At 36.3% G+C, this 14,525-nt stretch overlaps 1 protein-coding gene across 9 annotated transcripts in view; it reads left to right on the top strand.

Annotated features, from left to right (window-relative positions):
* Positions 1-14,525, top strand: part of LOC129243626 (protein GDAP2 homolog) — a 132,929-nt gene that overhangs the window by 79,126 nt on the left and 39,278 nt on the right. For 8 of the 9 annotated variants that reach the window (XM_054880792.1, XM_054880787.1, XM_054880789.1 and 5 more), the window contains 2 exons: positions 10,089-10,225; positions 11,838-11,932. In XM_054880792.1, coding sequence (XP_054736767.1) covers positions 10,089-10,225; positions 11,838-11,932 — 232 coding nt within the window. Of the gene's footprint in view, positions 1-9,831; positions 9,997-10,088; positions 10,226-11,837; positions 11,933-14,525 lie in introns of those variants that run through there. The other variant, XM_054880793.1, reaches the window with a different exon arrangement.

The raw sequence follows: 14,525 nt of genomic DNA, 5'->3' as shown, positions 1-14,525 counted from the left end.
TGCAAACTTTTCAAATAATAAATAATTTATTTTCAACGCTAACTTGATTCCCTCTCAACCACAAACTTTGAGAAACTTTGCAAAGCAAGCCAAAGTTTAAAGCTATTAAAAAAGATAATACATATAAATATTAAAGTTTGATGATATTCTTAAGATTAGATAACTGACTGTCGAAAAATATCAAAATAGTTGCAGCGCAAGGCTTTAGTTTCTGCAGTGTGCAGCGTAATAGGAAAAGTTTCCTTAATAATTTTAAACAATTTTTTTTATTCAACTTTTCCACTCGTTTTAGCTGTGTCATAAGACAAACAAACACAATTTTGAATGTGATCTAGTAGATAATTTTATTGACTTTCGAATGAATCTATTTTTCTAAGTATAAGACTTCTACATAAAAAATAAAATCTTTTTAAGACACACCTTCGTAGTCAGGCAAGATAAATATAAAAATGACTGACTCTACTATTGAGAAACCTTATAGGGCTGTTTACGTCTATACGGACCAGCTCTTCGAGTTTTCAAAAAGCGGTTTGCCAAGGCTTAACATTTTCGCTTTCCATAGAGCAGGGCATTCCTAGAGGAAGTGGAAGATAATTTCCTTTTAGTCCGGTTGATTACAACTATGGCAGTATACAGTCACTCACACCTTATTTATAAAGTGTTCTATATTTCACAATTATTAAAATTCGAAAACAGATTACGCAGACATTTTAGTTTTTTTTTATTTTGCTTTACCTTATTTCTCAACATAAAATACAAAAAGTGTCCACTCATTTTATTGAAAAATGAAAAAAAGTATTGTATTTTATTGTATTGTAAAGGATACCCATTTTGGCTGCTTACTCACCTATGTGTCAGAAACCGGTTATCACTGCCGTGAGTCTGCAGGCATATTTGTGAATGTTGACGTTTGTTTGTGGTTGTAGGTGGGCCATTACGTTCTGCTAACTTTGCATGTTGTCTGATCTGTCCATCTACAATCTGCGATTCGTAAATATTTTGAGGAGATTGCATTCTTCTTGCAACCAGTGGCGTGAATACTGATTCTGCAAGAATGTTATTCATGGTAGATTCCTCTTTTGTCAGTGTGTCCACTTTCTCGTTTCCTTCAATGTTCCGATGTTCCGGGACCCAGATTAAGGTAGCGCTATGGTTTACGCTTGGTTTCACCAGTTTAGAAGTTGTTGTAGCCGAATACAGTACCCGATATGCAGCTTGGCTATCCGAAAAAATAGCGATATTGGCCTTAAAAGAAAAGTCTGCAATCAGTAGCCCACAAGCTTCTCCTATTGCTAATACTTCGCCCGATTTTTCAATTCTAAGTCTATAACGGCGGCCGGCGTAGCCGAATAGGTTCGTGCGTGACTACCACTCGGAAGGGCGCAGGCTCGAGTCTCCGTGCATGAAACACCAAATGATAGAAAAAGTTGTTTCTAATGGCGGTATTTCTGCCATGAAAAATCTCTTCATAAAAAATGTCTGCCGTACGGAATCGGCTTAAAACTATAAATCCCCCCATTTGTGGAACAACTTCAATACGCACGCCACAAATGGGAGGAGGAGCTCGACCTAGCACCCAAAAAGGGTATATATTATATATATAAGGCTATGAGAAGACGATACCTGCTCCAATGCCACAATGCATTTTTGAATCATCTGTGTACTGCTTTTAGCTGTCATTCGTCATGAAATTAATCACAGAATATAATCTTTAAGTCTAAAAACAAAATGATTTTAAGTGATGGAAATATGCTTTTTGACTTTTACGCACTGCAGCTGTACGATTGACGTCCACTTCATTTGCAAAAATTAGAAATCATCCGATATAATTTTTCTTTGGGAATTCAAAATCAAGTTACAAATATGAATATGACTATGAGTGCCTTTGATGTATGAAGTTTATTAATAACTAGCTGAATAAATTTCGCTTACGTGGAGGGCACTTCAAAAGGTTGTTATAATAAGATAATATTTTGTGGTTTTTATCAATACTTACAAAGGCAACTTTTCATAGCTACGCCATCAGAAACAAAAAAAATGCAATTATTATCGCTCCACCTGTGTATATGTATGTATGTACGAGTAATCAGTAAAATTCGATATCTTTTCATAATATTGACAAATTGCAAAGCTACAAACGTGGCTGGGCTTTGAAAAAATTACTAGAACAGAAATTTTATTAGTTACATTTTGTTACAGAGAATAAAAGATGGATTTTCTAGTTTGTGTAAAAGTTTTATTATTTAGAACAAATAATATAAACATTAAGACAGTCGTGAGATACTCAATTCATTTATTTTATAGCATAGTTTTTTATATGAAAATATTAATTTGGTATAATTTTTGGTAATTTGCTTTTTCTAATAAAATACTTATAACCACTATTGAATTAAGACCACTTGTTTTTTATAGTCACTTCTAGATTTTATGAAATAAGTAACAAAATATGAGATAAATCGAAAAGGAAAGACCAGTAAATGAAATGAAAAATAAATTAAAAAAAAAGTATATATATTATTAATGGGCATAAGCGTTGACTTCCTACTAGATTCCTACTTTATATACAATATTAATAGAAGTCAGTCTCTATCTGGTATCGATGGAGGCTGAAAGTTATATGCGTGGCTTAGTGCCAGCCTTTGTTATCCTAACCTAATAGGCAAATTAAAACAGCACGTATAGCTAGTGACTAGTGACTAGCTATATTCTCTTTGTTCCTAATTATTGAGTATGGGAATAAGTCTCCGTCCTTTGTTAGCCAAAGTTACGAACCGTTTAAACAATTAAATAATACATGGTATTATGTGAAGTATGTCCCATTGGAAGCAACAACTTTACTCTATCTTTCAGGTAGCATACGGACTCCTCTGACGAAAAATTCGAGTTCTTTTGTCTTGATCCATTCATTGAGTCAGTTTGCGATGCCCTCGTAAGAAGAGAACTGCTCTCCAATAAAGGCTGACTGCTTTGATCGGAACAGATGGTAATCCGAAGGTGCAATGTCTGGGGAATATGGCGAGTGGGGTAAGAGTTTCCAGTTCAGTCTCTCTAAATATTTCTGGACCGGTTTAGCAACGTGTGACCTGGCGTTGTCATACAGCCAAATCAATTTGTCATGTCTACCTTCCAATTCCGGCCGCTTTTCTTTGAGATCTCTATTCAAAACGCATTCGCTGCAGTCGGTAACGATCACCAGTGATGGTTTAAGATGGTTTAAGGAGTTCATAATAGAATACACCCGTCTGATTTGTTTTTGAAGCATGAATATTTTTTTCATTGTCGATGGACCTGGTTCACCTGGCAGGCTCCAACTCGACGTTTAAGATTGTTATAATAGATCCATTTTTGGATGCGATGCAGAAAACTTTTTTTTTTCTGCCGTTCAAGAAGCATCTCACACGCCACCAAACGTCTCTCGATATCCCTTTCCTTCAATTGATGTGGCACCCAGTTACCTGCTTTTTGAACCATTCCCGTCACGTGTTAATGATTACCGGCAGTTGATTTGACAACATCCAATTCTTTAGACATATCACCAAGGATTCGACATGCGTCTTCAACCAATAATTGTTGTAGTTGTGTATCTTCTTTTTCGGTGCCCCTTCGCGATCTTCGATCTTTATGACTCATGTAGAAATTACCATGTTGGAAGCCTCAATACCACTCTTTATCAGTTGTATTTGATGGAGCGTGATTACCGTAAATATTGCTCAATATACGACACGTTTCAGTCGCACTTTTCTGTAAAAGGTAGTAATGAAGCATGACTTTCCGCAAATGCTGTTTTTTCCGCACGAACGTAGACATTTTTGATGATAAAAAAGGATATTTACACTTCAAACGAATGTCAACTACTGCGATCGAGACCTCACATATAAACCTTCAAATCACCACTATATTACTAGAGCGAACACAGAAATAGTATCAGTAGCGACACCTTTTTCACGAGGGCGGGACTTATTCCATACCCAATACATACGAATAATACCGCACTGCTGTTAAATTTAAGCAATTCGGTCTATAGCTGATAACGATTTTATGATAAAAAATACATCTATTGTGAATTGACTTCTCGAGAGGAGTACCCCTCAAAATTTCATGCGTCCCTTCCATTGACACTTCTCTATAAACGTTCTCTGTCTTTACGATCGATAAGTCAAATTGCGCTGATTTCATCCAAAACTATTTCATAATTGTTCCATATAAATTTTAAGCGCAGATACAACTCAGCTATTGTTTGTGACAATCCAAGTGTGAAATTTCTGATACCATTAGCATTTCGGATAATTGAGTACTACACAGTTAAACGACGAATTATATATACATATGTATGTGTATATGTCGAACCTGCCATCCTCAATATGTAGCGATTCCCCGGTGGCTACATTATTTTGCACTTCACTTCGTTACAGACACACACCCTTCGTTCAATCACCAAAACTCTAATGATCCAAAGTGTACTTCACAAGTGTTTTTCTAACAAATAGTTTGCTTACTACAAAATGAACTAACCGTAGTAGTCTATACTTCTTAGAAAATATTAGGTGCGCAACTAAGTTCTCCCTGTTTTTTTGATGAAAATCCAACTTTATTCTGAAAAAATGGTTACAAGTGAATCATTGAAAGTATTGCCCATCGCTGGCTACTACTTTTTCCCATCTTTCTGGTAGATCTGGTATACCATCGCGGTAAAACTGTTCATCATTTGAGGCTATCCACGGATCAAGCCATTTTTTCATGTCTTCATATGAATGGAACTGCTGGTCAGCTAGACGATGTGCCATCGATCGGAACAGGTGATAATCGGACGGCGCAATATCTGGAGAATATGGCGAGAGGGCTAGAATTTCCCATTTCAGTGTCCCCAGGCAGGTTTTAATGGGTTTGGCAACGTGAGGCCGAGCGTTGTCATGCTGTAGAATCACTTTTTCATGACTCTCCACGTATTGCGGCCGCTTCTCGCGCAGTACTCGGCTCAATCGCATCAATTGAAGTCGATACTGATCCCCAGTGATGGCTTCGCATGGTTTTAACAGTTCATAATAAATAACACCAACTTGGTCCCACGAAATACATAGCATAAACTTCGCAGCGTGCATATTCGGCCGAGGCGATGACGTAGAAGCATGACCGGACAGTCTTCATGACTTTCTTTTCTTTGGATTGCTGTTATGAATCCATTTTTCATCACCCGTCACGATGCGATGAAGAAAACCCTTCCTTTTTTGCCGCTGGAGCAGTTGTTCACAGGCGAAATAACGACGTTCAATATCCCTTGGTTTTAACTCATAAGACACCCAAGTTCCCTGTTTCTGAATCATTCCCAAAGCATGCAATCGCTTGGAAATGGATTGGCGGGTAACTCCTAGTACTGAAGAAAGCTCTTCTTGCTTTTGTCACGGATCCTCATTGCGCAATGCCTCCAATTCAGCGTCTTCGAAGGTTTTTGGCCTTCCTTCACGCGGACGGTCGTCAACATTAAAATCACCGTCTTTGAAGCCACGGGTCCAATCTCCGCACGTTGTTTCACTTAAAGCAGCATCTCCATAAACTTTTTGTAGCTCTCGATGCGCTTCAGCCGCCGTTTTTTTTTTCGAATGAAAGAGGAAAATCAACACTTGCCGCAAATGACGATTAGTCGGCACAAAATCAGACATTTTCACAAAACCAAAAGTTTATGATACCAAAACAAAATCACTAATGTGTCGAAGCAGTTTGTTTAATATATGTCTAAGCTTGGTTTATGACTTTTAGGTTATGTTAGAATCGATCAGCACACACTGCTGGCGGCATCTATTGACAAACAGCGATAACTTAATTGCGCACCTAACACCTCAAAGTACCTCGTACAAACATATAAGATGAATGCTGAGTCAGTTCGCATACACATTTGAATTGATAATTTAACTATTGCTCAACTGTTAGTAGCCAAAGTTACTCTTTTAAACTTCTTGGAGTATTAGATGTCGCAAAAAATTTATACCGCAAGCAAAAGTTTCGCAATCGCATATACTTCAAGGCCAGCTAACACAATCTGAAGCGGGAAATTTCACAATCCGGCAATCGTTGTTTGGTATAACACAACATAAACGCTCTTCCCGTACGCCTTGTGGCACAGATCAAAATGTTCAATCGCACGCCACAAAAAGCAACTTATCATATGGTTATCGAAATACTCGGTAAAGAAAAATACACAACAGATATGTAATCATCCTCTTTCTGTGTTGTTTTTTTTTTTTTTTGGTTGGGGAGCATTGTCATCTTTTCAATCAACTGTGGAATTTCATTCGAATGACCGATAGCACTGAGGAAATTCGAGTCTGAAGAGCTGACCTCAATTGCTGTGATATCTGCACCAAAACAGTTTATATTCGGCGTTAACTGAGCGCATTGTTCACAACCTAACAAATTTTTATATAAAGTAGAACGTTTTACAATCTACTGTAAATTTAGCTTTGAGTTGCATGTAAAAAAACATATCCTTTCTTTTAAATTTGTGTAAAGTGAGATTTAAATTACTGTGATTTTTTTCTTTTATTCGTGTATTTTTCGTGACGTTTATTTGCATTGACAGAAATGGTTATAGGGTATTCGGCCTATTATCGGCTATCAGAAGGTAACTAAATAGTGGTTTTAAAATATAAATAGACACTTTCCTTCCGAAATTTTGTATTTTCAATCCTGGAGCTATGAGGCAAAAAATTTCAGGAATGCCAAATCCACTTCCCACGGATTTCAATATAAACATAATTAATGAAAATATCGATGCTAGTTCCTTTTCATAAAATTTCTTTTGATTAAATAAAAATATTGATTTATTTATCATAAGAAAAAATATTATTGTCCTTTTTAAGGCGAACATCTTTACATTTACGCATGATAGTCACCCCTCCAAATGCGATTTGCTCCACTTCCTCGCATGTTTTTTTTTTTGTAGGTTAATTCTTAAATTTTCTGATCAAAGACGCAATTAATATACTGGAACATATTGTATATATAAGCAAAAATGGATCCATGGCAAATATAATCGGGCAAAGAGCAATAAGAGCCAATAAGAGCATTAAATTTTTCTACAAAATCTTTAAACAGAAAATTTTACTAGCGGTCACTCAAGACGAAAAACTCCTCCGAATGAAAGAAAAGTTTACGCCTTTTACGTTACGATGTGATGCTTTTAAAGTGAAATAATTATTATTTTTTGGAGCACCAAGATGGAGTTCGAATCTATCGTTGAGACTACTGAATAGGATGTGTTTTTCTGGGTTCCTGATGACACCTCTGTTATCTAGCCAGCGGTACCGCTGTTGTCTTCATGTAAACTTCTGCGCCATACGAAAGGACTGATAGAAATGCGAGACTTATGAAGTGTAATTTTATTTCTTGCGTGAGGAATCCAATTCCAGACACAATTGTCTACTTAGTCCAAATTAGCGCTTGTTGGCAAAAGCGATTCTCAGAGTCCTCTACGACTTCAAAATTTTAACTGTCAAGGGAGACTTGATTGCGTTTGATCACAAGTAATGGCAAGTGATACTTCGTCAACCTGCACCAATTTAAATGACTTAAATCCGTGTTCAAATCAATCCTTTATACGATTGTTCCCTTTGAATAGGTCCAAAACTATTTAGATATTTGCACCAAAATTAAAAAAACATAGTCAGCTCACTCTATATATTTATTTTCAAATTGATTTAGATCCTTCCACACTGGGACCCCACCCCTTAATTACATTCAAATGTGCTCATACCTTCGCCATTTGTCCAGTCTTCACCTCACTTACGGAGATTCAAATAGCGTCAGAAGCTTTGAGATCGTCCCACTGGTGGATGAAGATTGTACAATCTCGCTTATTCCGAGCGTGATATTCTCCGCTCACATTCCATCAAGAAAATAGTGGGTGGGGTGCAGCTTTTATAAACAGCGCCTGATGAACCTGCTCACATATGGTTCGAAGTTGAATGGAAGAGTTGGTGTCTGCTTGGAGCTTCCGATCAGACTCAAGTTCAGACTACCGGACCACTGCATTGTGCTCCACGCAGAAGTAGTCGCAATCAGAGAAGCAGCTGATTGGTTGCTGACTTGTGTAAAAACTTTCACAAAAGTAAATATCTACTCCGTTAACCAAGCGATTATGGTGCGCTTGAATCTCATCCCAGAATGCCTAACTTCACTTTCGCTCGCTTCAAAATCCTTTGACATTGGACTCATATGGGTACCTGGTCACAGGGATATTGCTGGGGCAGCTGAGGGGGGCGACCTGTATGATAGTTTCTCCGTGAAATGAGATGATTGGGATTGTATTGACTCTGACCTCTGGTATTCTCTTCTCTCTTGGAAATGGTGTCCTCGCATCAACTCAGCAAGCACTGGACAAGTACACAAACTTGTAAGGTTGTAAGGGTGGATGGAAGGCGCTCGAGGCAGCTTCTAAAGCTAACAAAGCCGTAGCTCTCGAATTTTTTGGATACACACTGTCCTGCTGATGATGTGATTGATTGATATGATTGGTGTGTGGCTAGGCATTTCTTCGAGTCGTTTCGACACTAGCTGTATGGAGCATGAGATGGAGTCACACACTTTCTTCTAAGCTCCCCTTCTTTCGTGAGGTAAAGATTTAGACATTTTGCCTCTCCCTTCTTTGCTATACTTGCTGATATAGCAGGCCTAGACTAAAGCCACATGAAGAACTTCATCAGCAGCTGAAGCGGTTAATACAGCCGCAATTCAGTCATCGTTTGTTCGTCATCCACATTGTCCGGTATTTATTTTTATTTTATTTATTTAGTGATTCGATCCTAACACAACAAGATTATTAGTGCTAGTCACAACTAATGAACTCTCGAACTCCAGTGAGAGTTCGTAAGTCTTCTTTATCGAGGTTCAGGAGCCTATTTGATACTCTTCTGGTAACTAGAATCATCACTTTAAAGTTTTTCCTTTTATAAAGAAGGTATGCATGATATAATGTGGAGGGAATCATTCGACAAGAATATCGTATGTCGAATCCTCTGCAGGAGTATGGAAAATTATATTTACAAAGCGCATCCCTGACTTTTGCGCTCCTTTGGCTTTAAGGCAAAGAAACTACATCATGATGATCTGAGTCGCTAGTAACATCAAACTCAAATAAAACAGAATGCATATTTCCAAACTGTCAGAAGCAGCTGGGTCATTGTAATCAAGTGCAGTAGAAAGGGCATTGTCCAAATTTTAATTCAATAGTCAGAGCGTAAACGTTTCCAAACATTGAATTTGGTCACTTGACTTCATGTGCAAATTTATCTACATTTTTAAAATAAATAAAAAAATTAAAAAAAAACACAAGTAATTTCTTATTTTTGACTGTCCAACTCAAATTTGCACCTTTACCCTATATGTCCATCAAGTAGGCCGACAAGTCCAAGCAAGAGCCCGCCTTATCAGCAAAATAAGCCTGTCTAGTATATTGGGTGTCCGACCGTTGAAGGGGATAAATAACTTTTATCTTATATTAAATTATATTATATACATATGTATGTATGTATGTATATATACATATGTAATGCCTTGAATTTATGAGCAAAGAAGATCTTTTATCTACTAGCAGAAATGAGTAGGACAAATAAGAGGCGGATCGTTACACGGTTTCACGACGCGGCGAAGCAACGGCGACATGTGGAACTTGTTGATGCTGCAGCTTCAATCAAAATAAACCAGGCAGCAGCAAGTGTACGAACGATTTCGCTCAGCGTCTTTCCATTCAGTCGGGTATTAAATGTCACTCCATTCATTATACAGCGTGGACAGTTTACGCAAAAACAAAAAGCCGACGGATATCTGTGGAGCAGAAAGCAAAACGCGCAAATAGCGGCTAAATAAAACAAACAACTCAAAAGTGTAAAATTTCGTAAAGATTTGGCGCTTCACAATTTTAATTTGAATAAACAATTCGCTTATAAGTTTCGTAACTTGCAGGAAACGCAATTGAAATGATCAACGATTCTTTTGAATTCTCCTGTAAATGCTAAGTTTTCATCAAAGAATTTATTCGTTCGTTGCATTGTTGTTTGTGTAGTAATATTTTGTTATTTTTTTGCACTTTGTTTCAGCCGACGACGATTCTGATAATAGTCCACACGATATGGAAGGTAACGGTTCGGATTTAGAGAGCGGATTCACCGATATGAATGGTGTGAGCCTTAATAATTATGGTGGTGTCACATCGGCCGCCTATTCACAGATGCAAGTGAGTAGTTAATATAAGTAGATAAGTATTTTACTGAAATTTGTGCACACTGTGTCTATTTACTTTATGGATAGTGAGGGTCCAGTGTAAAAGCTCAAGTGGATTTAAAGGAAAGGTTTTGCATAGAATGGCAATAGCAATTCAGAATGGGGTTAAGTAGGGGCAGTTCAATAATCTCTTTTTTCATTATAATTATACCACTTATTAAAACAAAAATGCTCTAAAAATATTTTTTTCCTCAAACAAACAGAATATTTTCCGCCATTACTGCTAACAAAGTATTGGTAAAAGTACAGGCCAAATAAAAATTACAACAAAAAAACAACAATCCTGCTGATGTAGCCTACTCTTTGACGTTTGGAGCGGTTTTTTATATCAGTTTAATGTTTTTCCCTCAAAATTGCGATCAACGCCAAAACAAGTTTCTTCGTTCGCAGCACAGTTTATTCACTTTTAACCCTTGTTTGCATGCATGCACAGCCGGAATAACTGTCATCTTATTGCAACCGAACAGAGCTCAATTTTTAATGGTGAGCTCTGTGTTGTGCGTTTGCGAGTTTTAATAATATATTTCTTTTTTTTATTGCATAATTCAATTCTTACAACTTTTAAATTTCTTGCGGTTTTTGAAATTGTATTTATTAAAGCATTTACAGCGGTGGTCTTATAATTAGAAATGACTTTATAGCATATATTTTTTCAAATACTGTCTTGTTGAGTTATGAAATTACTATATTTTATTGCGCGGGGGAATCGCTTCAAATGCCATCTTCTGAAGCAACCCAACTTCTATGCGATAACCAACTTTGATAGTTTTTCATTCTGCCTATACCGCACAATTTGCTCCGCATTTATGGAATACTAAAAAACAGGATTTCAGAGTACTGTTTCAAAGTTATTACGAGATAATCTATGGCTTTTTAAATTAGCATAAGTAGGCGTGGATATTTTTTATTATTATTATTTGGCTACTACGAACTGCGACCGAAGGAAATCTATTGTGCGAAGCCTGCTAAGGCAACAATTTTTTTATATGATATTTCAGACAACAGACCAGTAAAGTTACCAGTAAAGTAAAAGTAACTCTGCTGAGTGAAAGTAGCTTATCAGAAATTCCTGTAGAAGATACAAAAATGTAAACAAAATTTTAAAGGTATTACTCTAAAAAGTTAAAAAGAACCGACGATATTTCACTTCAAAAAACTCTATACCAAAATTTTCAGCATCGAATAAATTTCAGAATTATTGGATTTTTTTTTTATTCTTCCAGGCTACTTCTTATTATACTCAAGCCTACAAATAAACCATTTTTTAGAAAATTTTACGGCAATGTCCAAAATACTTACATGACTTGACGTGACTGTTAGTCACTCATTAGTTGTCTTTGATGGCATTGTACTAGCTTTGCCAGACGCCTTACACCATAACGTACAATATTATTAGAAAACAAGTTAATATGTGACATGTTAACTCAGTCAAGGAACTTTCCACAAGTTGCACAAGACGCGCTACAACCAAAAAAAAAGAAATAAATAAATCATTTTCCTTTAATTTCTTTATTCATGGCAATTTACTATTTCCCTATTTACATTTTTGCATTGCACTTTTTTAGATCGATCTGGATCGGCAACATCTATTAGGCAACCGAAATCAAGTATTTGAGAGTGTTATTGCTGATGGTCTGGAAGGCTTAGAACATCAAGAACGGTGAGTAATTTTGGACAAAGCGCCTATGTTGATAAATTAATATTATAAACTAGAACAATGTCATAAATTTCATTAAATAATATAGCCGACCAGCTTGTTAAGCCTATGGTGTTTTTGTGCTTAGAGAAAATTTAAATACGCTTTGAAGTAAATAAGTTTTAGGGAAATAATATCACTTATACGGCCTGTAAATTAGTACTTCTGAATAACACCTTTCGATTTGCTTACCGTCGTAAAATAATATCACAAGTAACTCTAACAAACACTGTTCAACAGCAATATATTTAATTTTGCTTAACATTAAACCTTCTCCAGAAAATTTGTTACTCATACGACCTGGTAGACTACAGGAAAATTTTCGATAGATTAAAAGCCTATACATATATTCTCATTTCAAGGGCTCGTAATATTGTTGTTATTATTGTTGAATTCCCTTTCCCAACAACACTTTTAAGAAATATTGCCAGTTGCTTATATAGATTTATCCGAATGAGGTTATGGAACGTAATAAATATAGCGACTGATCTTTAACGTTGATATTGGATCTGCACCGCAAACCACCGCAAACATGTAAACCTCATGAAACAAAAGTAGATCGGTAAATCACCTCGTAATTCGTTACTGGCCTTACTTTTAGAACTTACTTTCTGCTATCTGCATCGACTATCGTGCACCTAAGGCAATATATCGATAAGGCAACGTTATATTCACGGTGAAGAGAATACGGACTGCCGCTATTCCTCTCTCAGTGAATTTGACAGAATCAGATATTGGGCTGACCTAAAAAGTAGGCTTTTGGGCTACTCTCACTGATGTCGCAATCTTATAATCCACATTTCTTGGGTTACATTTATTATGAAGTAAAAATTAAGATGGTTAGTAAGGTTTGGCCGGTTAAATATATTTCTTTCCTTGCTTAGTTTACCACTGCATTCGCTTTAGCTTCTTATATGCGAACCATAGGCGTGATGCAACTGAGGTAATGTTGTTATCAAGCACGCTTTCTAAGCTGCCACCTTGACTTAATGTTTATTTGTGTTCTTGGCACGCTTGAGTGTACTTAAGGTTTACTACTTAGTAGATTTCTGCTGTTTAGCCAATTTTCCAAGGAATTCCAGGTCATTAGCAGCGCTACAACCACACAATTCGTCAGCTTAAAAACGAAGCAAAAGTGGCTTACAAACAGTGTTGATTTTTTAGAATTTTTTTTTTATGGCGATCTTGCGCATTTCCTCTACACATTTTTATATGGAAAAAACACCCAACACCATCAGCATAAAAATGTTCATCAAGAAATTATTAGAACTCAATAAAAAACGAATAAATTGTCGATCCTTTCAAATAAGTCCCTATGCTTTAGTTATCTAAGCCACTGGATACAAAAACGTAGAAAATTTCTTCGAAAGAGTATCACTGAAAAACACTGCTGGAAGATCTGTGGATCGTAGATGGTTATGTACCAATAATTTAACATGCGTGTTCCCACCTGCTTGTGTTTCAGAAAAAAGTAGGTAATTTATTATTAAAGTATGAAGATGAAGGCAAATATTTTCAAGAAAAATCTATTTCAAAAGCAATTTTTTGAAAACGTTGCCACCTAAATTTTAGTGCAAAAATTACAATTTATCACACATATCAGTTGAATATTTAGGCATAAGGCAAATTATTGATACTTAAACGCGCTGCCGTTGCCGCCTACTTTTTGGAAATTAAGAAATTGATTAAGAATATATTTTAGTTTTAAAAAATATGTGCACACATACCAATGTGAAAGGACAGAGAACTTCAATCCAATAATATATTTAAATGGCGTTGTCATCCAATTCGAAAGGAAAATTGTAATTAATATCAAATTTACATTATTATTGCCACCCAACTCTTAATGCAGATTGTGATTGAGAGTGGGGATTGCAGCGAAGGATTGAGAAGAGAAGCAGGAATTGTAATAAGAAGTACCAGAGAGCAAAAACCTTTAGAATGAACAATAATTGTCCGCTCGAAACAAAAACATCGATACTATCTTATTTTAAAATCGAACTTTAAATGCCGAATATATGGCAAAAAACGTAGAAAGTCGAACCCTACATTCGACAAAAAAATGTTTATAAATACTAATAATCGAAATATTTAGCAACGCGTAATGATTTTTGGCGGGCTTCAATTTACTGGTACTATATTGGACTGTTGGGGTAATACGACCTGAGATCTGGTGGGTAAGTACTAGAACGGAGTGCCTGGGACAAATGAACTTTGAAACAAAACAATTGTCTTAGCGGGATAAAAATATCAGTATCTCATAACCTCAAAGCAGGCTATAATAGCCGAAAATATGAGAAAATATGTTCAAAGACAGCCCTACTTTTTTCTCGAAATTGCCAAAAGTACTTCGGACTCATTGGCTTACAGCGAAGATTTTTTTTCCGTGTAAGGTGATGCGATCTAATATACATAAATACTCTATGATCAAAAAGTAAAGTGAAGGGATGTTGACTGTTTTCTTCCATTGCCAAGGCGTAGTACACCATGAGTATCTTCCATCGGCCCAGACACTCAATAAAGAATATTATTTATCCCTTTTGAAGCGTTTGAGGGA

Source organism: Anastrepha obliqua, chromosome 4, assembly GCF_027943255.1.
Source record: "Anastrepha obliqua isolate idAnaObli1 chromosome 4, idAnaObli1_1.0, whole genome shotgun sequence".
Lineage (NCBI taxonomy): Eukaryota > Metazoa > Arthropoda > Insecta > Diptera > Tephritidae > Anastrepha > Anastrepha obliqua.
This window is presented reverse-complemented; position numbering and strand designations above follow the sequence as displayed.